This window comes from Pelodiscus sinensis, chromosome 18 (genome assembly GCF_052426305.1).
Source record: "Pelodiscus sinensis isolate ZL-2025 chromosome 18, ASM5242630v1, whole genome shotgun sequence".
In the NCBI taxonomy this organism is placed as follows: domain Eukaryota; kingdom Metazoa; phylum Chordata; order Testudines; family Trionychidae; genus Pelodiscus; species Pelodiscus sinensis.
Genome location: NC_143069.1, coordinates 12891711 through 12915961, shown reverse-complemented (window position 1 = coordinate 12915961; position 24251 = coordinate 12891711). Strand labels below are relative to the sequence as shown.

The 24251-nt window shown below is 56.0% G+C and overlaps 1 protein-coding gene across 1 annotated transcript in view; it reads right to left on the bottom strand.

Annotated features, from left to right (window-relative positions):
• The window catches only part of LOC142825124 (maestro heat-like repeat-containing protein family member 7), a 30490-nt gene extending 8308 nt beyond the window's left edge, over positions 1-22182 (bottom strand). The window contains exons 1-7 of the mRNA XM_089770401.1: positions 22096-22182; positions 21661-21783; positions 21060-21127; positions 20840-20945; positions 20474-20569; positions 20202-20306; positions 19677-19812 (exon numbers count right to left, since the gene is read on the bottom strand). Of these exons, the coding sequence (XP_089626527.1) occupies positions 19677-19812; positions 20202-20306; positions 20474-20569; positions 20840-20945; positions 21060-21127; positions 21661-21783; positions 22096-22161 (700 nt within the window). The 5' untranslated portion in view covers positions 22162-22182. The remainder of the gene's footprint in view (positions 1-19676; positions 19813-20201; positions 20307-20473; positions 20570-20839; positions 20946-21059; positions 21128-21660; positions 21784-22095) is intronic.
• Between the last annotated feature and the right edge of the window lie 2069 nt (positions 22183-24251).

The window sequence follows — 24251 nt, the reverse complement described above, 5'->3', positions numbered from 1 at the left end:
ATCAACCCATTTTTCCATTAAACCAACCTAAAGTACTATAAATAGGACTCAAAGTTTATGTCCTATGTTTTAGTTTTTGTCATAAACACCACAAGAAAAAAATATAAAGCAAATGGGAAAAAAGGGAGGATGCGAGTTATGAAAAAGCAAACAGTTGATAGGAGAAGCTAAAATTGGGGGGAAAAATCTATAACCAGTAACATAAAGGATAATTAGGAAATGTTTAAATATATCGGGAACAAAAGAAATCAGAGGAATGGTAAAGATCCATTACTGTATAAGGCTGGTCAAATTGCCAATCATGATGAAAAAAAGAAACTTCAGCAACCTGCTTGGAATTTAATGCGTTGAACTACACACAAGCCATAAAGATTGGATGTCTTTCTAAAACATATGTGGTAGCTCAACCGAGGGATGTTAAATTGCGCTTAATCAGCTAATCCAGTAGTTGGTGGAATTTCCATCGACTACTCAATTAGTCAATAAGGGTATGTCTACATTAGCTCGTTAATTTGAGCTAGGTAGGCAAAGCAGGCAACCGGAGTTGTAAATGAAGCCCGGGATTTAAATAGCCCAGGCTTTATTTGCATGTTCCCGTCCGGTCGCCATTTTGAAATTCCACTAGCCCGAAGTAACTGCCGCGCGGCTATAGAATGAGATGTAACAGTTAATTCGAACTAAGGACTTAGTTCGAATTACCGTTTCATTGCCACATGTAGCCGGCAGGAAGGGACCTCGAGAGGTCGAGTCCAGTCCCCTGCCCTCATGGCAGGACCCAGTACTGTCTAGACGAGTGTTTCTTAAACTTTTTAAGACCGAGGAACACCAAACAATTTTTTTTTTTAATGAGGATTTTTTGTTGACTCCTGAGGTCTCTTCCATTTATAGGATTCTATAAATGTGCTTGGTACCTGTGCCTGGACCTTTATGCTTGATCTGGCTTATACTATTTCTCTTTCCTGCCTGCGGTTCCACTGAGCCAAAGTCTTGCTTCCTAGATTTCAGGCCTGTTGCTGTTTTTATGTTACCGGCCTTTATTCGGGCCTGCTGATTTTATGTTACCAACCCGCAACTTACTACAGAGGCAACTGAGTCCCAAAAAGGAGGAGCAGCTTGTTCAAAAACACAGCAAGCCAGTGGCAGCGCTAGGAATAGGACCCGTATGTCCCAACTCCCTGTCCCCTGCTGTACTAACCAGACCAAAATACTTTGACCACCAGGGTCTGAAGCCCCACAGACAGGGGCCACGGATGGGGAGGGGGAGAGGCAAAGGGGGCAGTTGTCTCGGGAGCTGATGATTTAAAAGGGTCCAGGCCTCTGGGTCACTGTATCGACTATTATGGCAGCCGCCACTGCCAGAGACCCGGGCAAATGAAATCAATCCTAGAGCTCTGTCTGGTGCAGGGTGGGTGGCGCTAAGGCCTGATTGGCCCTCGCCTTGCCCCTCCTACCTTTAGCTTTGCCCCTTTGAGGGGGTCTAGAGCCTTGCCCCTTTGAGGGGGTCTTGAGCCGACCCCCTCCCATACATTACCCAGGGCCCGACAACGTCTGTCACCAGCCCCGTTGACATGAATGTGCCCCAAATCCCTCAGACCCAGTACAGTCCCCCCCTCTTCCCCCCCCCCCCCCGGATCCTTAATTCTTCTCTTGTCATCTGATTGCTTCAAGCATTGTTACAGGCTGGGGACCGACTGGCTAAGCAGCAGTTCAGCAGAAAAGGACCTGGGGATTACAGTGGATGAGAAGCCGGAGATGAGTCAACAGGGTGGCCTTGTAGCCAAGAAGGCTAATGGCATATTAGGGGGCATTAGGAGGAGCATTGCCTGCAGATCCAAAGAAGTGATTATTCCCCTTTATTCGGCTCTGGTGAGGCCACATCTGGAGTATTGCGTCCAGTTCTGGGCCCCCAACTACAGGAAGGATGGGGACGCATTGGAGGGGGTCCAGGGGAGCTTGACCAAAATGATTCGGGGTATGGAGCACATGACCTATGAGGAGAAACTGGGGGATTTGGGTTTGTTTAGCCTGCAGAAGCAAAGAGTGAGGGGGGATTTGATAGCAGCCTTCAACTTCCTGAAGGGAGGTTCCAAAGAGGATGGAGAGAGGCTGTTCTCAGTAGTGAGGGATGGCAGAACACGGAACAGTGGTCTCAGGTTACAGCGGGGGAGGTCTAGGTTGGATATTAAGAAAAACTATTTCCCTAGGAGGGTGGTGAAGCACTGGGCTGGGTTCCCTAGGGAGGTGGTGGAGTCTCCATCCCTAGAGGTGTTTAAGTCTCCGTTTGACAAAGCCCTGGCTGGGATGATTGAGTTGGGATTGGTCCTGCCTTGGGCAGGGGGCTGGACTTGATGACTCCTGAGGTCTTTTCCAACTCTAGGATTCTATGATTCATCCGTGCGATGTCACTGGAGACGCAGGGAGGTACATTGTGGGCGAAAGCCCCGATCTTGCTTCTGGTTTTGTACAGGCGGCCGTGAAAGTAACTTTACAGTTTCTCACAGGTACTGTCCTATTGCAGCCCAGGTCTTTGCAGTTCTTGCTGGAGCTGCGCACCAGGGCACTTTCACCTCTGTGTGCAGGATTCAGAGTTATCTCTTTTCCCAAAGATCTTCCCTGGAGCTGTTCAGAGAGAGCTTGCTCCCTCTCGCCACAGTCTCTCTTAAGGCAACCATGTTCTTCAGAGCCTCTGGCCTGACGTGGAACGGGACGGGGGACACCACAGAAGAGGCCAAATTCGCCGGAGGAAACACTCCAAGGAAATGGATGCTAAAGAGGGTCCATTCGCCAAGACTCATGTGCAGGGCCTCTTTGATTTCAGTGTTGTTACTGTAGACCAGCGCGCGCCCGTTGAGATTATGGTCCCTGAGCCTCTGTTTGTACAGCGGGACGTTTTCCTCCTTCAAGCCGATTGTGTCCATCTGGAAGAGAAGTGGGAGCACCCGTTAGTGCCGTGCATCTACTGAACAGGTCGCCAAACACGTTTTTAGGAAGGGTCCGCTATAGCTCCTGAGAGGAACCTGTCTGGGCTTGCTCAGATTCTAGCAAACAAGGCGGGCCGGCCGGCTGTGGGGCCAGGTATGGTACCCTGCACACCCCACTGCCGTGTGCTTGGATTCTGCTAGGGGCACCGCTGAGCAAGTTGGCACGGCAGGGGAAATAGCATGCTCTCTGCAGGCAAAAGCTAGCAATGCAGGGACCACTGGAGGGGTGTGTTGAAATGAAGAGGGAAGGTTTCCTGACCCTGCTTGTAGGCTGGAGGGAAGCATGCAGTCAGCCTGACGGGGGTGGAGTTGGGCCTCTCGACCTAAGGCTATATCTACACTGCGGGCCTTTGCAGGCAGAGAGTATGCTAATGAAGCACTCGTTAGCAACTTCTTGGCACTCATTAGCATGCTCTCTGCAGGCAAAAGCTAGCAGTGTAGACATAGCCTCAGGGTTCTTGTGTATTATTCTGGATAAGGGGTATTAAGCTGCAGGCCTCCAGCAAGAGTATTTATGTTTTTGCCTTTCTTCTCTCTGGAGTGCATAACAGACAGCTACGGGTCTCCCAGTCTTAAAACCGACCAAAGTCACTTCAGAGCGTAAAGGATGAACCCGGGGAGAGCCAGCCAATGGCTTCGGGGTTGGAGGAAAGAGCTGCAAGGAACCGAGTTGTTCCAAGCAGAAATGTTTTGTGCAAACCAAGAGTCAGGAGCAGCAGAAAGTGGGGGAACTAGCAGAGCCCGGACTGTGGCCTTGCCCCCTACATCACCCTTTCCCCCTCATCCTCACTCTGCCCATTCCCCCTCATGTGCCCCCCTACTCCTGAGGCCTCAAACCCACACTGTGCCTTCCCCGAAAGCCCCCATCCCACACCGCCTGTTCCCCTCAACATCCTACCCCCACTAGTTCTCGCTCCTCTCCCTCCAGTTATGCACCAGTTATGTGGGACAGTTTTCTCTCAGCTCTGGGGCCCGTAGTCAGGGCTGTCCCTAGGCCCATGGGAAATATGTAGCTGCATAGGGCACCGGAAAATTTGGGCACCAAATTTTTGAGTTCCCCAATGCAGCAGCCATGTGATCTTGTATGTCTGAGGATATGCCTCTGCCGGTTCGTCTCTGGGGACGCTCTGTTCTGTCTGCTGCAAGGCTTTTCCCTTCGCTCTCCCCCACGTGCTCCTCTCAGCTGGCAGTGTAATCCACACACCTAGTGTGTGTGGTTCACTGTCCCTTCGTGTGGCAATTGGACCTCTTACAGCCAGAGATAAGAACAAGGGAGCTCTACATCCTAAGCTGGGAGCCAGCTGCCTTCATGGCTCCAGCTGTCGAGGCCTCTAGGGGTGTGTCTAAACTACATGGCTCCATCGATGGAGCCATGTAGATGAGGCTGATCGGCAGAGGGAAATGAAGCCGCGATTTAAATAATCGCGGCTTCATTTAAATTTAAATGGCTGCCGCGCTCTGCCGACCAGCTGATGATCAGCTGTTTGTCGGCAGATCGGGGCAGTGTGGACGCTCCCGTCGACATGAAAGCCCTTTGTCGACCTCCCCCTGATGCCTCGTGGGATGAGGTTTACCGGGGAGGTGGACAAAGGGCTTTCACGTCGACGGGGAAGCGTCCAGACTGCCCCGATCTGCCGACAAACAGCTGATCATCAGCTGGTCGGCAGAGCGCGGCAGCCATTTAAATTTAAATGAAGCCACAATTATTTAAATCGCGGCTTCATTTCCCTCTGCCAATCAGCCTCATCTACATGGCTCCGTCGACGGAGCCATGTAGTTTAGACACACTCCTAGAGGGCCTAGGTTCAAATCTGCTACGGGGTTCAAATCAGCAGCAGCAGCAAGCTAGCAAGCAGAGAGGATCTGCAACTCTGCTCTAGTTCCTGAGCCCTGCTTGGGGTAGGGAGGTAGTAGGAACGACCAGACCTCCAGCAGAAGCTGCATGAGGGGAAAAGGCCCAGGCAATCCTGCAGAAGGGCCCTCAATTATTCAGGGCCCCACGATTTGCAAAGATGGCTCTGCCTGTAGCCATCATCTGTGGGCAGCTGCTGTCACATGAATGACATGCTTCTTGCGATGAAGAGGCATGGACATTCTATCGACAGCTGGCCCTGCTCGAAGGAAGGAAACCCAAGGGTGACCCACCTCTCGGCAGACATCCTCCACCGTCATACCCAGCAGAGTGCAGGTGCTGAGCTTGTCGAATTTCTTTGTCCGTTTCAGTCTGTGGCTGCCACGTTGCAGCTCCATCTGTCTTTTCAGGGATGGGTCCAAATTGACCGTGAAGGGGAGGTAGAAGAGGGCCTCCTCCACCCGAAACCTGCCGCACAGGAAAGTGTGGAACAGCTCGGGATCCTGGTCCAGTTCCAGCAGCTTTTCCATCTGGCCTTTCAGCATGTCCAGCTCTTCCATGTACTTCTCGTAGACCTCCCACAGAGACATGTCGGAGCGGAGCGGGCTTCCATGGCAGCTGCCCATTCGGCTCCTCCGCTCCTCATCCTCAATGCACTGCAAGAGCCAGCTCAGACGGCACGGCCACTGGTTGGCAAGGAGCACCCATTCCACCACCTTCTTCGGACACACTTCATCCTTGGGGATGTTACTCGCCAGCAGCCTGATGGTGATGGTGACGGTGTTCACGATGCTCCCCATCTGCACCACGTTGTCTGTCATGAATTCCTTCAAGGCGTCATCCAGGAGGTAGTCGAAAGCATCTTGAATGAGGTCTTTGGCTCGGATACCTTTCCCGCAGCTGCCGGTTCCCAGCGCTGGGGTTCCAACCATGAGAGGTATCTGGCTGTCCTCTGCAACTGGATTCTGGGCATCGTGGTTGGCCGAATGGTAGCGAGAGATGTTGAGGAAGTCAGAGCTGGCTTCCATCTTGCCATCCTGCCGGAAGCCGACCTCTGCCTCTAGCTGCTCCTTGCGCGCGATGATATTCCTGATCAGCCTCCGCTTGGTGTCGCAGTCCATCCGAGGGACAGAGAAGGGCAGGGTGACGATGCGGTTTAAGAACTCGTAGCCGTTGTTGGCCATACCTCTCATATACTTGGAGCTTTCCACGCAGTCGACAATGATGCTGGAGTCAACAGCCAGGATGGAGATGAAAGGGGCGTCATCGTCTGAGAGGAGAATGTTCATGGCATCAAGGACGCCCACCACCTTGTCAGGGCTGCATGTATCCAAGTGGGTGATCTCCAGCACCACCCGCAGCTTCCGCCGCTGGAAGATCTCCATGTACTGCAGGAACCCAGTGATTGTCCTGACTTCGCTTTTCACGCAGCTCATGAAGCCCAGCTGTGCGCTGAGAGCCGTCTGGTTCATCTGTCTCTCCAGCTGGCTCTTCTGGGTGACGATAATGTTTCGTACCACTGTGATAGTGAGCCGTATGGCAGCTGCTGCAGAGACGCTGACAGCCGTCACCCCAATGCCTTCCACGACAGCTATGGCGTCTCCTGAGGCATCCCCGATGGGGATCCCAAACACTAGGAGGAGACCACCCACCCCAATAGCTACCATGATCAAAAGGATCACAGCCACCCACAGCGGGAGGAAGAGGAACTTCTTGCTAACCCATTCCTGATCCCCTGGTCTTTCGATGATGCTACATTTCCTGTCTATGGTCCTGTAAATGCTCATGGGTAGGAGACCAAAGTGGCTTTCGATGCTGTCGCACAGTGTGGTAATGAGGCCTGCCCAGAGCTAGTCGCAGCCCGCGTACTCCCAGGCGCCGAAATGGATGAAGACGTGTTTCACGTTCCTTCTCCACTTCTGCTGCTCCATCAGGACCGGCCGGTAGAAGATCATGAGTAACAGGAGCTTGAGTAGATCCCGGCCAGTGTTGTCACGCTGCATCTTCTGCGTCCGCTGAAATTCCTCCTGGTCTTTCTTCTTCGATTCGTTTTCCATGTTCTCTGAGATAAAAGAGGAAGATATGTTAGGTACCTGGCAGTGCCTTAAATCTCTCCTCCTGAAGGGTCTTCCCTCCCTTCTGGGAAGCAATCAAGAATGGGTAGCTCTTGGCAAAGCCATCCTTAGGATTGATGGGATCCTACACCGTTCTATTAAACTGGTGCCCATCTGCCCAACAGCAGCCCAGATGGATGTTGAATTTTTAGCGATGTGATTTTATAATCCTCATCCACACACTAATAAACAAACACATTTTAAACTAAGGTCCTGTCGACTCTCACAGTAAATTCAGCAAACATTTAGCAGAGGTTGGCAAATGCCTGTTAAATGGCTTCATTACTATGTCGTCGATGTTCTGCCAGTAGCTCGAGCAGACTTTGTCACTTGTAAATTAACTAGATCTTCTAGAACTTCTGCTGCTGGAGGAAGCAGAGCCACAGACCATGGATAGGAAGAGGCAGGTGGGTGGAGTGGACATGAAAACCCAGTGCTGCTCCAAATTTTCAGGTCCCCTATGCGATTGCATAATCGGCAAATGAGTACGGGTGGCTCTGGCTCTTTGGAGATAGTTGTCATCCACTAATCCCCATCCCCACAAGGTTCCTTCCCCGTCTTACGTTCCCCGGGGCAGTACTCACCCTTGATTTTGTGTAAGAGCAGGTTTTTGCAATGTCCCCATGGTGCATAAAACCCAGCAGTCACTGGCGTGGGCACAGTGTACAGAGCCTTTGCTAAAGCGAGGCAGTAGATATCCTCCTTGGTCTGGAACCCTGCAACGGGGATGAGGTAAAACACGAAGATTAGCCTCACCGGGCGCATCCGCAGTGGATGCTCAACAGTGTCTCCGCTAATATTTTTCGGTTCAAGGTACTAGGTACAAGGGGAGGGAGCAAACAAATGTCCGAAACCAGACAAGTTTATTTTAGGCTATAAATATTGGGGTGCCTGGCCTTACCCCCTTTGCATGGCCGAAGGGACAACAGAGACTTACTGACTGAATTGCTCCTCGTCCTGGGGCACTCATGAGTTGGTGCACGTGTAACCGCAAATCCAGGGCACTAGATCTGTGACTACACGGCTATAAACCTGGCCAAGTGCCTCTGTCACCAGACGGTGCCTGTGGTCGGTCTTTGTGCATAACAGCGAGATCTGCAGCAGGAGCAGGCTGCGTTACCTGCACTGACCACTGATAACACCGGAGCTCCAAGAACAGAAGCACTGAGCCACGCTGCTGAGGCAACCACATCACAGCTCTTAACACTAGGAGCCCGTAAGTACTCCTGTAGACCCTGCTTTCGCTGGCATTAAGCCAAACAGCGTCCACAGAGCCCCCTGGCACTCCTGCGCCCTGCTGTGCAATGCAGAGGGAGAGATGGAGAAGAGAAAGGCCCACGTGTTCCTTTGCCCTGGCCCAGGCTAGCCTATGCCACTTCCCATGGTTCTGTGGGCCAGACTTGCAGGGCGGGGAAAAGAGATGTAGAGGTCATGGTGGGTAATCAGCAGAACATGAGCTCCCATTGTGGCGTTGGGGCTTAAAAAGCTATTGTAATTCTGGGATGTATAAACAGGAAACGCTTGAGCAGGAGTAAAGAGGTTGTCTCGCTTCTGTGATGGATGGGAGGCCCACTGTTCTTTTCTGAACATCCCAGTATTCAGTGACTAAAGGGTTAAACCTAGCTAGCTAGAAAGTGTTGGCAGGGAGCCAGGAGCACCAGTGAGAAGAAAGAGTTCAGATCTGCATTAAAAGGGAATCTGTCTGCTGTTTTTCTTTGTGAGTTTAATCCTGGAGCTGTGGAAGGGGATGGGGGGGGGATGAATTGAACTGGGCAGGGACATCATGCCTAAAAAAAAGAATACCTGGGCCTAGAATTGGACTGGACCTTGGAAGTGTGGATACTTGAGTAGATAGAGAATGTTTATTTAGATGCGATCAGGTTATTTTTTTGTTTTGTTGTTTGGTTAAACTCCTCTGTGCTAAATCCATATCCCCTCCTCTCCCCACTATAACTTTAAACTGAATCCCAGGGATGCAATTGTCTGTGTTTTAATCTGTTCTTTTCTCAGTTGCGCTATAATTCCTAGCAGCCAAGTCAGCTTTACAAATGAATACCTTTTTGTTTTCTTAATATAATCACCTATTTTAAGGCTATGATCTGATTTTGTACCCTGGAAAGTAATAGGAGGTCTGTGTATACCTGCCTAAGACTAAGAGGACAGCTATCAGAAATTACAGTTTGTTTTCATTTTTCTTTTTTTCTTTCCAAGTGCTAAATAAAAGGGAATAATGACATCTCTGGATCTGCTGGCAATGCTCCTCCTAATGCAACCTAATATGCCATTAGCCTTCTTGGCTACAAGGGCACACTGTTGACTCATCTCCAGCTTCTCATCCACTGTAACCCCCAGGTTCTTTTCTGCAGAACTACTACTTAGCTGGTTGGTCCCAGGCCTGTAACAATGCTTGGGATTCTTCTGTCCCAAGTGCAGGACTCCGCACTTGTCCTTGTTGAACCTCATCAGATTTCTTTTGGCTCTTGTGTAAAAGAGTTTGGGGTACCCTTCTGGAATACGTTCCCAAGTGACTTCTTCCTGCGTTCAAGAAGAAAAAGTTTTTTTCCACTTGGGTAGAGGCAGCAACCCTCCTAAGCTCAGGGAATCTGTGACCTTGGGGAGTTTTGAAGCAGAAGCCCATAGAGACACGGTATTTTAAGGTCTCTTTTGGGCCCACACCTTCTGCACTCCAAGTGCCAGAGTGGGGAACCGACTTAGCCTCTTTATTCGGCACTTGAACTTCTGCTGCTGGAGTTCTGTGCCCAGCTCTGGTGACCAGAATTCCAGATGGATGTTGATAAATTGGAGAGGGGTCATGTCAAGGCTGTTTCCCACTCTGGCACTCCAAGTGCAGAAGGTGGGGGCCCACAAGAGACTTTAAAATACCCTGCCACTGGAGGCTTGTGTTGGTGTTGCTGCCATCATCCAAATGCACAAACCCCTTTGAGAACCAGACAGGCGCATTTCAGAATTCCCTCCTGTGGGGTACCTTCCTTGTCCTTGACACTCCCTCCAGAGAGAGCTTGAAAACCTGTAATTTCTCCTAGAAGTATGGCTTGCTGTCTTAGGCACGTGCATACAGAACCTTCCGCCCTCTAGGATGCAGGAATCAGATCATGGTTTTAAAAATGTGACGTCTATTAACAAAACAAATACACTTGGTGAAACATTACTTAGAATCATAGAACCATAGAGCTGGAAGAGACCTCAGGAGTCATCAAGTCCAGCCCCTGCCCAAGGCAGGACCTATCCCAACTAAATCAACCCATCCAGGGCTTTGTCAAGCCAAGACTTAAAAACCTCTAGGGATGCAGATTCCACCACCTCCCTAGGGAACCCATCTCAGTGTTTCCCTACCCTCCTAGTGAAATAGTTTTTCCTAATATCCAACCTAGACCTTCCCCATTGTAACTTGAGACCATTTCTCCTTGTTCTGCCATCCGTCACTACTGTGAACAGCCTCTCTCCATCCTCTTTGGAACCTCCCTTCAGGAAGTTGAAGGCTGCTATCAAACCCCCCTCGCTCTTCTCTTCTGCAGACTAAACAAACCCAAATCCCTCAGTCTCTCCTCATAGGTCATGCGCTCCAGCCCCCTAATCATTTTGGTCGCCCTCCGCTGGACCCTCTCCAATGCGTCCACATCCTTTCTATAGTGGGGGCCCCAGAACTGGACACAATACGCCAGATGTGGCCTCACCAGAGCCGAATGAAGGGGAATAATCACTTCTCTGGATCTGCTGGCAATGCTCCTCCTAATGCACCCTAATATGCCATTAGGTTTCTTGGCTATAAGGTCACACTGTTGACTCATATCCAGCTTCTCATCCACTGTAACCCCCAGGTCCTTTTCTCCTGAACTGCTACTTAGCCAGTCGGTCCCCAGCCTGAACTATGCTCGGGATTCTTCCATCCCAAGTGCAGGACTCTGCACTTGTCCTTGTTGAACCTCATCAGATTTCTTTTGGCCCAATCCTCTAATCTGTCTAGGTCACTCTGGACCCTATCCCTGCCCTCCAGCATATCTACTGCCCTCCAGCGTATCTACTTGGTTGCTAGGTGTTACAAAGAAACTGAAAAAAGAAAGATTAAAACACAGAAAATCGCTTCCCTGGGATTCAGTTTGAAGAGTTCTAGGGTAAAGGGGGATAGTTACATGTGCTTAGCAAAAAGAAGTCCAACAAACTAAAAAAATAAAGAAAATAACCTAGTAGCGTCTGACTAAAAATTCCCTGTTCTACTCACATCTCTCTTGTTCCAAGATTTAGTCTTTCCCTAGCCAAGAAAGTCGCTGGATTCTGCTTGCCCAGGTTCCTGGCTTAATTCACATCTTCCAGGCATGATCACACAACAGGCACATCACTGCTTCCAATTCAAAACCCCAAATTCTGTTTCCATTTTCTTTCCTGGCCTCCTGTCAACTCGCTTCCTGCTTCTCTAGCATTCCTGGAGACTTTCTAGGACCTTTTGTCTATGGTTTCAACCTTTCCAGGCAAGACAGTTAGGGTTAAGTCCCAAGACTTTCAGGCAACCGTCTGCTTTTGACACGACCTGCCTGTTTCTCTTCAGCTAACTCTTGCTTACTTTGGTTCAGGCCTCAGGCCTTACACCAGGCCCATGCTTCAGGCCCACCCTTTCCAGTACAGGATGTAGCCTGGTAACAAAGCCCTGACTTTGGTATCAGGAAACCTGGGTTCTATTCCTGCCTCTCCCACAGGTTGGAGAGGTTATTCCCTGTCTGTAAAATAAGACTAATGATACTAACCTTCCCTTTTTAGACCTACACACAGCAACTAGGGATTTTTATTAACTACTCAAATATCAGTGAGCCTGGCTCGCTAGATGAACCATCCGGTTCCTCTTGGAATCATGTTAAATGCTTGATCCCCATGACCAAAGTCTCAGATACTGGGAGAAGTGACACGGGGGAATAAAAGCTGCTGTCTGAGGTAAACTACCTGGCAGGAATCCCCTGGAATGGGAGCCATCGCTACCAGGAGCCCAGGAATAACAAGACTCCAAAAGTCCAGCTGCCAGGCAGTTTGACCATCTCCTTCAGGCCAGTGGCCCAGAATTCCAGGACATCTTTGGGCCTGGGTTTAAAAAGAGGCAGTACCGTGTGCTCAGCCCCTTTTTATCCATCCCCTTTCCCTCCATTGGCACGCAACCCTCAAATGGCCAAAGGTTTCCCTTTCCCTCCCTCCTTGGTTAAACAAGCTGGTTAAACAGCTCGAGGTGATGGAGTGATAAGCACCCACTGACAGAGTCGCTCGGGTTGCAGGGCCAGCGTAAGTCCGCTTTTAAAACTGCCGGCCATAGCTGCAGCTACGGGAGGGGACTCTAGCAAGGGCCTGGAACAAGGAACAGGGCTCCACTCCTGCATGGGATTCGGGCTTCCCCCAGGCAGATGCTCTGTTGCTGCTTTCCTGTCTCTCCCTTCTCCAGGTGGAAGGGGACGGTTAGCCAGTGTTCCCTGCAAGCTGAGCTCTTGGGCGGCCAGCCAGGAGACATTCAAATGCTGCCCAGCTTGCTAGCCGGTAGCATGTGTTTCTAGTGGTGGTGCATGTGGTGTACTGGGTGTAGACATAGATCTTGTTGTTATAGTAACTGCGTTAGGTCACTGGGGGTCAGCCCAGCTGGTTTGGGTTTTTTCTAGCTAGCTCCGTGCTATGCAATAAAATGGACACTTGCAACTACTCAAGCTCTCTGTATTTCCACTGATTTCTTCCCATGCTGTGAAACTCCACGTGACGTAACAGTGCACATCCGTGCATGCCTTGGTGCACATAACAAAATGTATTCCGCACAGGAGTGGGGGAAAAAGTAGAGGCATTATTGCTGCTAGCTCCTTACTGAAACTCAGTGAAAGGCAGGGGAAATGAGAAATCAAGGTCCTGAGACTGACAGTCCCCAGGAACAACGGGGAGAGGCTAAAGTCCCAGTTCAGCCTGACTGGCAGAGCAGGGAGCCAGGAGGGAGCCAGGGTCGGCAGAGTGGGACTGAGCTAAGGAGAGAGCAGGGGCCCGCACTGAGCTGGGGAGCAGGGCTGGCCTTGGGGAGGGAGAAGGGGAGGCCGGGGTCAGGATCGGGGGCAGTGCGACTGGCCTCAGGGAGGAAGGCGGGGTCAGGGGCAGCATGACTGGCCTCGGGGAGGGAGAAGGGGGGGCCAGGGTCAGGATCTGGCCCTTCCCCCCCAGAGCTGCTTCCCATCCCCTCTTCCTTCCAGCCAGTTCCTGCCCCCCCCCCCCCAGCCAGTCCCTCTTCCTCCCTCCCCCCTGCCCAGGATCAAGTGTGTCCGTTTTTTGGGGGGAGGGTCTACCTCGCAACCCTACGAGTCAGACCCGGCGCAGGCACCAAGTGATGGGGACTGCCGGAACTTTGGGAACCTGAGTCTGCGGGGTGGGGGTTTGTGGCAGGTCAGGAGATGAAAGGGGAAGGCACTAAGGGACAGGATGTAGGAGAGAGACAAATGCCAGGGGGCCAAGTGGAGACAATGAGGAAAAGGGCAGGAGGGGAGGTGTCAGTGAGGGGGGGGACAGGATGATGCTAGGAGAGGAGAGGGGAAGGGCTTTGGGGGCTAGAGGGGAGAAGGGGAGGTGCTGAGAGAAGGCTTGAAAGAAGGGGTGGGCATGAGGAAGGCGGAGATGGAGCAAGGCACGTGTAAAGGCACAGGGGCATGAGGGGAACGGGGGCAGAGGGTGGTGAGGGAGTGGGCAAAGGGGGCAGGGGCAGTGAGGGAAGGGGGAGGCACCAAGAGGGTGCAAGGGTAAGGGAAGGTGCAGGTGCCAGGGGAGTCTGGGGGGGGTGAAGCAGAAGGGCAGACACCTGCAGGGGAGGGACCAGCACCAGAGGAGAGAGGCAGGACAGGTGTGTAGAGGGAGGTGTTAGGAAAGGGGATGAGGAGGGGTAGCTCACATGGTCAGAGTGGGGCTACTGGAGAGTGGGCACGGGGGGGAGAGAAAGGCTGCTGGAGGGGGCAGGTCTCGGGAAGGCCGAGGGCAGTGAGAAGGGCAGGAGTCAGGACAGCAGAGGTGGGTGAGGGGTTGGGGGGGCAGTAGGCACCAGGGGAGCTGATGGAGGAAGGGAAGGAGACAGGGCAGCAGAGGGGAAAGGTAAGTGGTTCATAAGATATTTATGAATAACTTGGGTGCCACCATGGCACATCCAAACAAGCCACAAACTCAGTACTGGTGCACAACACAAAATGTATTGTGCTCATGGGAGGAAACTCTTAGAGGGAACACTTCCCCCAGCCTCCCCACCCCCCGAGTTAATGTCTCACACATTGGGTTAATGCAATTGCAGGATCGTTGCATGAGGGGGGTTTGGTGAGGGCCAAACTAATCCCTATTGGTAAGTGGATGGTGGGAAAAGTCCTTGGGGGGGGGGGAGGTCACATGACACCTTTTATTTCTGGTCATGTGTCCATATTGCCCTGAAAGTGTTACCTCCAGAGGCGTGGCTAATGGGAGTCAGGGGGCGTGGCTAATGGAGGTCAGGGGCGTGGCTAATGGAAGTCAGGGGGTGTGGCTAATGGGGGTCAAAGAGTACATTTAAAAACATTCTTTGGCTGCACACCCTAATGAAATGTGCTGCGCACGCCTATGGGCAGAGAGCAGATCCAGTCCTGGGAGCAGGGCTGCAGCCACAGAGTTATAGACGCCGCCCAGAGAGCAGATCCGCATGCTGGGAGCAGGCCTGCAGCTGTAACCCACCCACCTGATGTGGGTCACTATCCTATGGAGTGGCACTGAGACCACGTCCAGCAAGCAATTATTACAAGGGAGCTCTTCAGCCTATGCTGAGAGGCAACTGACTTATAACTCAAGCTGTAGCAGCTCCTGCCCTAAGCTCCAAAAGTCCCAGGTTCTAATCCACCTGGTGGCAGTTGCACAGCCATGGAAGCAGAGGGGCCAGGGAACCCTCTGTACAGGACTCCCCCCCCCCCCCCATACACACACACCCTTGCTTCCTGGAATCAGCCACCTAGGTGAATAAAGCTGGAAACCCCCATGCCTATAGCTGTGCACCTTTGCTAAATAGCTACAGCCATTCTAAAGTGCCCAGATCTCACAACTAAAAAGGAGACATCCCAATGAGCTGCTAAGCTGTGCTGCCTGCCTTGGACGAGGAGTGAGTGCTGTAACTCTGGAGCCTAATGATGGTGGTGTCCTCCAGCCATTTTCAGATTAGTACAGCTGCCTCCCTGTGAACCAGGTGCCAGCTGGCCATGGGGTCCCATAGACCTGGCTTGTGCAGCCTAACCTGATAACCAAGCAGCCCATCCATTACTAGACAGCCGATTACCTTGGGCATGGGAGACCATCGCACTCGTAATTCCTGGGGCCTTCACGCACTGACAGGGTTTGACTCGATCTGCCAGCTAGGGAGAAAGAAATAAACAGAAGGCAGAGGAGTCACCAAGAGATCAGAAGACCAGCACGATGCCTTACAGGCCGTTCAGCTGTGAAGAGTCACCAAGACAGGGCAGGTGATGCTAACCTGAGTTAGTCCATTAGCTGCAGCTAGGCTGGGCCATGAGAGGAGAGACAGGCAGTAAAACTGCAGCTGTCAGACCACAAGGAGGACACGGAGGTTTCGAAACCAGCTCAGAGAACAGGGCTGGGTAAGATGCAACCCACCTAACACTGTGATCTGGCCACTTTGTGTTTAGATCCTGCTGCCCATGCCGCCGAATTCTAAGTGGTGACTCAGGCAGCAGGATCCAATTTTAAATGATTCACGGCTCAGGGTTACAGCAGGGGCAGGAGCCACGAGCCCTTTAAAAAGCTGTAGCAACGCTGGACAGCTGCCAGTAGTGGCAAAGCTGTGAGCTCTTTTCTGTGCTTTTAATTGAAAGCCTCAGCCACGGAGAACTCTGAGGGTGGGCTAGTCCACAACACCGCCCCTTCTGCCTCAGGCTCCGCCCCTTCTGTGGGTGGAGCCGGCCTATGACCCCATACCAAAATCCATTAAGTGGCCCCCTTCTGAAAATTATCGCCCAGCCCTGTCACAGAATCATAGAAAAGTCTGAGTGGAAGGGACCATGATAGGTCCAGTGTTTCGCAAACTTTTTTTATAATGTACCCCCTTTAAAAAAAAATGTGTAAGTACCCCCAGTACCTACAGTTTTCAGACACACACAATTTTTTTCTACCGTTGCAACACATTTGTTTAAACAACTGCATCGTAGCCGGGCGGGCGATGGCATTTTTGGGTGTAAAAGGTACAAAAAGAATAAAGCGCTGTCAAACTGAAAACTAAAATTCAGTTTTCTCCAAATTTCAGTTGTGTTGACGTGTCCCCCAGACATCTCTTGAGTACCTTTAAGGGGACTCGTACCACTGGTCGAGAAGCACTGATCTAGTCCACCCCTGCACCGAGACAGGACCAAGCATGTTTGTCTCACCTCTTGGCTCCTAGGACACGGCTTGAACTAACGCACTTGGAAAGACATTATCGTATATACGCCCAAAGTGCTTCGTCTCAGTGTATTACCATAAAATCTAACTGACCAAACTCTGACCTTTCATTTCCCTGTCACTTGGCCAGCCACAGCCTCACAAGCCTTCGGCATCGATCTCAAAGCCTTTGTCACGCTTTTACACACCTGTGCTGACACGCTTGTGAGCCAGGCACACTTGTGCGACACGTCCCAAAGCACTTGCTCCAGGGCATTACATCGCACTTGCCTGCCTTTGATGGACAGGGAAAGGGAGACCTGAAAGGCCTCTCCAAGGTCACCAGCGCGAGAGTGAGCGCAGAATTGAGGAGCAAGGGTCTAACACACAACTCTGTGCCTTAGTCACTAGGTGGCATTAGATTAGAACCCGGGAGTTCTTACACCCAACCCCCTGCCCCCTCCACTAGGCCATGCTGCTGGCCTCCTGCCTCTCCCCCAGGGCTTGGAGACAGACGGGAGGCTGGAGCCAGCCTGCGCAGAAGGGGCTGTAACGCTTACAGCTCGTTCATGACACTGCCCCTGCGCAGCCCCTCTCAGATCCACACTCGGAACCCACAAGAAACACCCCAAGAGCGGAGATGAAACCGCCACTCACCTGCAGCCCAGCTTCCAGGAAGGGCAAAGCAAAAGCGGAGCTCGCGGATTCCAGCCCAGCCTGGCACCTGCTTCCTGAACTTTGGCCCCTTTCCTCCAAGATAGCAGGAGGCTGCTCTGGGCCTTTTGTGCCCACGACGGGGCAGAAAAGCAAACTCAGCTGTTGGTTCCATCTTGCGGGCAGAGCCCCGGCAGACAGTGGCAGGCGGGGGTATCGACTGACCCTCCAACCCAGGATATTCCCCCCACACCTGGATTCGCTTCCTAGTCATCCCCATCTCCCTGCACGATCCTTGTTTCTCATCCCGCCGGTCCGAGAAATTGTCAGAGCAGGTTGATCCCGACCTTGCCAAGGGCTTAGGTTACATCACAAGGCTTTGCCGCCACAGCTGGCTTGGCTTGGGTGTGTGGCAAAAGCCCCCCCCCCCCCCGCTGGCACAGCTATTCTGGCAAAGCCGCCAGGGCAAATGGCAACTCTGCCGAAAAGCGTCTGCTGGCTTTAAGCTCCCTGCGAGCTGTTCTCATCGCTCAGCCATCACCACCACTGCCCTGCCTCTGTCCTGCTCCTCATCCCCGCCCCCACTCCTATCCCCTGCTCTCCTCCATCTCCTCCCCCTTCCCTTCTCCTGCCCCTCCCCATTTCCACCTGCCCTGCCCATCCCCGTCCTCTCCCTCCCCCCGTCTGTCCCCCTCTTATGTGAGGGCTTTGCTGGAAACGCCCCCCCCCCCAAGCCAGGGAGATCTCCCCTCCGGGAACAATTCAGCCCCCCCCATCTCGCTCCCTCCACTCCACAGTATTTCCTCCATTCCCCACAGTTGAAAATTGAGCTCCCCCATCCCCTCAGGTGACAGTCGGGCTCCCCCATACGCAGCTGCCTAGGTAGGCACCTCCGCAGCCAGAGCCTGCCCCTGGCGCCCACGTCCCCTCCCCGACTGCCTGTCCCAGGCGACCACCTGAACCTGCGTCCCCCATTCCCTCAGATCACAGCTCCCTCCCTGACCCTGCACCCCCCCGACACCCCTCCCCCAGGCCAGACTCCTCTCTGGCACCCGCACCCCCTCCCCCAAACCCTCTGCTCCCCCTTCACCCAGGTCACAGCTCCCTCCCTGACCCTGCACCCCCCCGACACCCCTCCCCCAGGCCAGACTCCTCTCTGGCACCCGCACCCCCTCCCCCAAACCTTCTGTTCCCCCTTCACCCAGGTCACAGCTCCCTCCCTGACCCTGCACCCCTCTAGAGCCCCTCCCCCAGGCCAGAGTCCTCTCCTGCGCCCATACCCCCTCCTGGACCCTGCACCCCTATCCACCGCCCCAGATCATACCCCCCCCCCTGCACCCAGGCTCCACCCCTAAGCTCCCTTCTGCACCCAACCACCCCGTCCCAGACCCCAAAGCCCTCGGTAGAAATGTGGCCCTTGATCAGTTGCCAAAATGGCCCCCCCATTACAAATTATTGACCAAGCCTGATCCAAATGTTTTTTGAAACATTGGTTAATGAGAATGTAAATACAATTCAATACAATTGGGAGGGTTGGGGGGAGGGGGACGCAGCTGCTGGCTCCTCAGCTCTTGCTGCTCTCACTGGGTGTCTTCCTGCTGCAAGGGAAGCAGAATCCGTCACATTCATCCCTGGGGACTCAGGGGAACTGGCCCCCCAGCATTTCCACCCTCCTCCCCCTGCTCTCTGGTCACCCCCGTCAGGCCCGCAGGGTGAGCTCCTGACCCCCCCCCCCAGAGCTCCTGACACCTCGGCCCCCTCCCGCCTCCTAGGACAGTTTCTGTGTTCAGAGCCTCCCCCACCCCCAGGGACGCTCGCAGGGGCAGGAGGGATTCTGCCAGCAGGGACGTGGGGTGGGGGCAGCCTGAGGAAAGGGGCGGGGGACTCCCTGAGGGGATGGGAAGGAGACCCTGGCCCTGCCCCACTCTCCTGATCTGCTCCGGCTGCTCACCATGTATTCCAGGAGCTGGTGGGCCTGCCCATGCAGGGCGTGGGCCAGGACCAGCCCGGCCTGGCTGGGGCGCCGCAGGGGGGAGCGGGCAGCGAGCAGAGCCTTGTCCAAAAAGCACTTCTCCTGCTCTGGTGTAAAGAGCTGCCCAAAGACCTGGAATCAAGAGCACAGGAGGTTTCAGCTGACGGCCCAGAGCCCGGCCCCAACTCCTGGGGCTAAAACAGCTTCCTCCTCCCCCAAACTCCCTTCCAGACCCTGCACCCAGACGCTCTCCTCACCCGGCACCCCAACCCCTGCCCCAGGTCACAGCTTCCTCCTGCCCCCAAGACCCTCCTACCCCCACGAGGGCCCCAGCCAGCCCCACCCCCGAGCCCTGCCCTGCCCTGGCAGCGCGTCCTTACCTCTCCCACCCGCACGCTGTTGCTGTGAGCCAGGACCCATCTTTCTTTGTAGTAGTGTCTGCACCACAGGTCCTCTGCCTGGTGGATGTTGAGGCCTGCAAGAGACACAACAGGGTCATTCTGCTGGCAGGTCTGAGCCCTTCCCCTCCCACGGGTCCCTGCAGGCATCCCTGGGCAAATGGAGGGGCACAGGGGGCAGAAGGACGGGAACACAGAGGGACGCATCCCCCCTTGGGCCAGTCTGGGGGAAAAGGGCTGGGTCCCCTCCCCCCGCCGCCGGCACCCTCAGGGTGTCCCTGGGGCCCAGGTCCCGGCTGGGTTCCTTACCCCTGTGGTGCAGGAGGAGTTGATACAGGCTGTGCACCCCCTCCCGGGCCAGCCGGCTGACGTCTTCGGATGGGTCCGAAATAAAAAGGCCCAGCTGGGCCACGTGGTGACCCATCCTCGGCCAGTCGGCGGAGTTCTGAGGGGAGAGAAGAGGGGGGGTCCCTCAGCATCCTGGGGCTGCACGTCCCATGCAAACGGCCGCCGAGGCGGGTCTGAGCTCGGGGGACGGACAGAGACACCTCCCGGGGCGGGGCGGGGCCGGCCTTGCGAGGAGACAACCCTGAGCAATGGCCCCGACTGAAGGGTCACTCCGGGGGTGGAACAAGGGGATCCACTGACGGCCACTCCCCAGTCCCCAGGCCCAGTCCCTCAAGAGCCCCCCTGAAGGGCCCAGGGTCGCCCCTCCCCGGGGAAAGGAGAACGCGGCCCATTCCCGGCCCATTCCCGGCCCTGCCTCTGCCTCCCGGGGACGCTCCCAGCCCCGCGCCCTGCAGCCCCAGACCCCCCGGCTCCGAGGTCACTTACGTCAAACCCCGGGAGGGTGGTGGCGACTCCCAGCAGGGCCGTGGTGCTGCCAAGGGCCCTGGCTCGCTCCTGGGGCAGGCGGGACTCCAGCCACGGGCTCAGGTGCTGGGGGGGAAAGAGGCAGGTCAGGACCCGTAGGGAGGTGCCGGTTCTGGGCAGAGCCTGGGGCTCCTCTCGGACTGTGCCCCCCCCCCAGCCACTGACACTGCTCCTCTCTCGGCCCCCCCCCGAGGAAGCAGGGACAATGGCCCCGTCCCCCCCACGGGGCTCACCTCCATTATGAGCTGCAGCCGGGCGGTGTCTGGGGACTCGGCGAGGAGGCTCGCCAGTAGGGCCTGGAGGTCGTAGGGAAGGGCCCGGATGAACTGCTGCAAGACAAGGGGGAGCCCTGGGTCAGAGGGGGGTTGGGGGATCCAGGCCACCCGCTGGCTCCGGGGTGCAGCCTAGAGCAGGGTCTGAGCCGCCTCGCAGAGCAGGGAGGAGCCCAGGCTGGGCATGGAAGGGACGGGCCCCCCGGGAGAGCAACGGGAACCCTGGAGGGAAGGATCCAAACCTGCAGCTTCTTCCCTCCCTCTGCCACCCCCCCCTCCTCTCTGGAGCTCCAGCCCAGCCCGGGAGCAGGGCCCGGAGGGACGTACCTGAGTGTGGATGGGCTCCTGCTGCCAGTCCCCAGACACTGTCTGTCCCACGGCCGCCGTCAGCAGGGGGCTCAGGAGCTGGGCCCGCAGGGGAGGCTGCAAGGTGCTGGCAGGAGAGAGGGGCAGAGGCTGTTAATTCAGCAGCAGGAGACAGAGACTTTCCCACTCCCTGGCCAGGGGATCTGCTCTGGGGGAGTCGGCGGGGGGGGGGGGTCGGTACCTGAGGCTGCAGGCGGCGTTGAGGCAGTCGGCCAAGACCAGCGGGGGGGGCGAGTCCTCCATGATCTCCTGGGAGACCCAAGGAGACAAAGGGGCGTGTGAGGCTGGGCCCCCAAGAGACGCTCACACGGCCAGCGCCCCCACCCAGCAGGATCCAACCCCACTGCCTCCCGCTGCCCTGTAGCCCCCCTGCCCGACACAGGGCCCCTCCCAGCACCCCCCTCCCAAACCTGGACCAGCTCAATCCTTGTCCCCAGGCCGTCTCCTGCCCCTCCCTGCCCTGGTGACCAGCCTCTGAACCTCCTCATCCCTGCTCCCCAGGCGCATCCCCAGCAGCCCGCTCGGCTCCCTTCCAGCCCCCCATGGCCCGGGAGACCCCTCCCTGTCCCGAATCCCCCTTCCTGTCCGGCACCCCAGACCTGCCCCATTTCTGTGTCCCTCCCTCCTCCAGCATCCCCACCCACCCTCCCCATGTCCACCTCCAGCCCTCCTGGCTCCACCCATCCCGTTTCCAGCACCCCCACCCGCCGCCATGGCCCAGGCAGACCCCCGTCCACCCCACGTATCCCCTTCCCTCCTCCCGGCTGCCGCGACTCGCTTACAACGATCCTGGCCATCATGGTGTCCTTGCAGCAGCGCGGCGCCAGGGTGTCCTCGCCCCTTTGGAGGGCGGCGAGGCAGGCGAGGGGGATGGCCAAGAGGAACCGCTGCAGGGCGGCTGGGCTCTGCACCCCAGAGAGAGTCTGTGAGCCTGGGGCCTGCCTGCCCCCCACGGACAGCTGCAGGGCTCAGGCCTCCCAGGAGTGGAGGTGGGAGCTGCTGGTTGTCCAAGCACCCACACTCCCCCCCCAACTGCTGCCCCAGGCTTGTGGGGGCCCAGCTGGTGCATGACAAGAGCCCCCAGCTTGGGGGGCCCAGGTCATGCAGGAGAAGGGGCCCCAGGGGGATCCCCAGGGACAAGCCCCTCCCGGAGGGGGAGACGTGCTGGGAAGGGGCCGGACAATCTCAGGTCCCCCCCGTGTGGAGAAGGTTCCTACCGTGTCCCGGGTGTGGAGCTGCTCTTCGATGTCGTAGATGGCCCCTTCCTCCACCCGGGAGTCCATCCGCTCCTGGCAGAGCTCCGCCGAGGCGCAGGGGGGCTCTGTGCGGGAGGGAAGGGACCAGGGTGACTCCAGCGGCCAGCAGGGGTCACGCGCCCCCATGTCAGGGACCCAGGGCAGGTTGGGCCCCACACGCCCCTCGCAGGGACCCATCCCCCTTCCACCCTCACATCTGCCAACGCCCTCAGCAGAGCCCCCACCAGGAACAAGAGAGCCAAGCAGCCCCCCCCCATCCATTGCCCTGGCTGCGGGGCAGACACTGGGGCTGCCCCCCCCCCCCCGGGTACTGGGTGAGCCCCTGGGCCCAGCGTGTTCACGGCCCCTCACCTGGGTCTGAGCGGCTGCGGGAGGTGGCCCGGCTGCAGCTGGAGGCCCAGGCGCTGCTGCTGACGGACCTGGACCCACAGCTGCAGGGGCTGGTGCGGGGAGCGACGGGCTGGGGGCTCCCGGAGACTGGCAGGTCCCCGGGGGCCGGGCAGGGCGATGCCCCCTGGTGGTAATGGGGGCTGGGCTCCCGGGGCAGGTGTTTCTCTCCACAGAGGAGGCCCCGGAGCCACCCTACCCGGCTCCCCCGCTGGGCTGGGTCCCGCCTGCCCAGCCGCCTCTGGAGCCAGGTCCGGGGGGGCCTGGCCGGTGGGCGAGTCGCCCCGAGCTGGTGGGATCCAGCTTCCCCGCCCGCGGGGACGGAGAAGCTGCTCCCCACCGGCCCTGGGGCCATCTTCAGGGCTTTCTTGAACCACAGCCGAAAACGTTTGGCCATGCTGGAAATGAGGGGAGCAAAGGGGAGCTTGGGGCGCAGCCTGATGAACGAAATCCAGGGATTCCAGCTCCCCAGAGCGACTGCCCCCAGCCCCCAAATGGCCCCTTGCTTATCGGTTCGGTCTTGCACAGGCACTGCAAGGACCTGAGGGTATGTCTACACTACCCCGCTAGTTCGAACTAGGAGGGTAATGTAGGCATACCGCACTTGCAAATGAAGCCCGGGATTTGAATTTCCCGGGCTTCATTTGCATAAGCGGGGAGCCGCCATTTTTAAAACCCCGCTCGTTCGAACCCCGTGCAGCGCGGCTACACGGGGCACGAACTAGGTAGTTCGAACTAGGCTTCCTAGTTCAAACTACCGTTACTCCTCATTCCACGAGTCTCCTGCCCATCAACAGCCCCTTCTTGGCCAATCAGGGGAGAATCTAAGGTGTGGGGGGTGGAGCGTTCTCCCCAAAGACACCGGCATAGACTTGTTCCAGCCCCACCTCCCCAGTCCCCACAATGGGGGCTGCATCCCCCACCCCACGGCTCCTGCAAACCACCCCCCCGTCCTTCAGCTAGTCTGTTGGGTCCCAAGCTGGGGGAGGCAGCAAGGGAAGGTCACAGAGAAGGCAAGAACAGAGCAGAAATGTGGGGGGATGGAGGAAAAGGGAAACCAACCAGGAGAAAGCCCCAGTGGCGCTAAGGACGCAGCCCAGGTGAGGAATCACCTTCTGGCCCTTGACCGAGGGCTGGGCCTGCCTGGAACCCAGCCGGCCCCGGGCGGGATCCAACCCCTGGGGGCTCTTACCTTCGTCACAAAGGTGTCGGGATGTGGAACTCACAGAACACGAATGAACCGTGAGGAGGAGACGCACCAGAGCTAAAGCAACCGGGGGTCTCCAAAGTCCCCTGGGCCCGCCCCCCGCTTTTATCAGCCTGAGATGTGGGTCCCTCTGTGAGGTCATCACCTCCCCACCTGCCCTTTGCCTTATATGCTGAGGGCTGCCCAAAGCCCCTGTGAGGTCACCGCCCCCCCCTCACCCTGCCAGGCAAATGTCCTGCCTCTGGCCACCCCCCTGGGAAGTTTGAGCCATTACTAGGGGTCCCTCCCCCTCCCTCATAGGCTGCTCCCTGCCCTACACTGCAGGCTTCTTGCACGAGAGCTGTTTCACGCCGGAGTTCTTGCGCAAAAGGTCTCGTGCAAGAGTGCCTCCACCCTGCCATAGGCTTTTGCACAAGAGCGTCCATGGCAGTGTGAACGCTCTCTTGTGCAAGAAAGCTCTGATGGTCATTTTAGCCATAAAAGTGTCTTGCTCAAGAAGCCCCTGGTGCCCGTCCACGCTGCC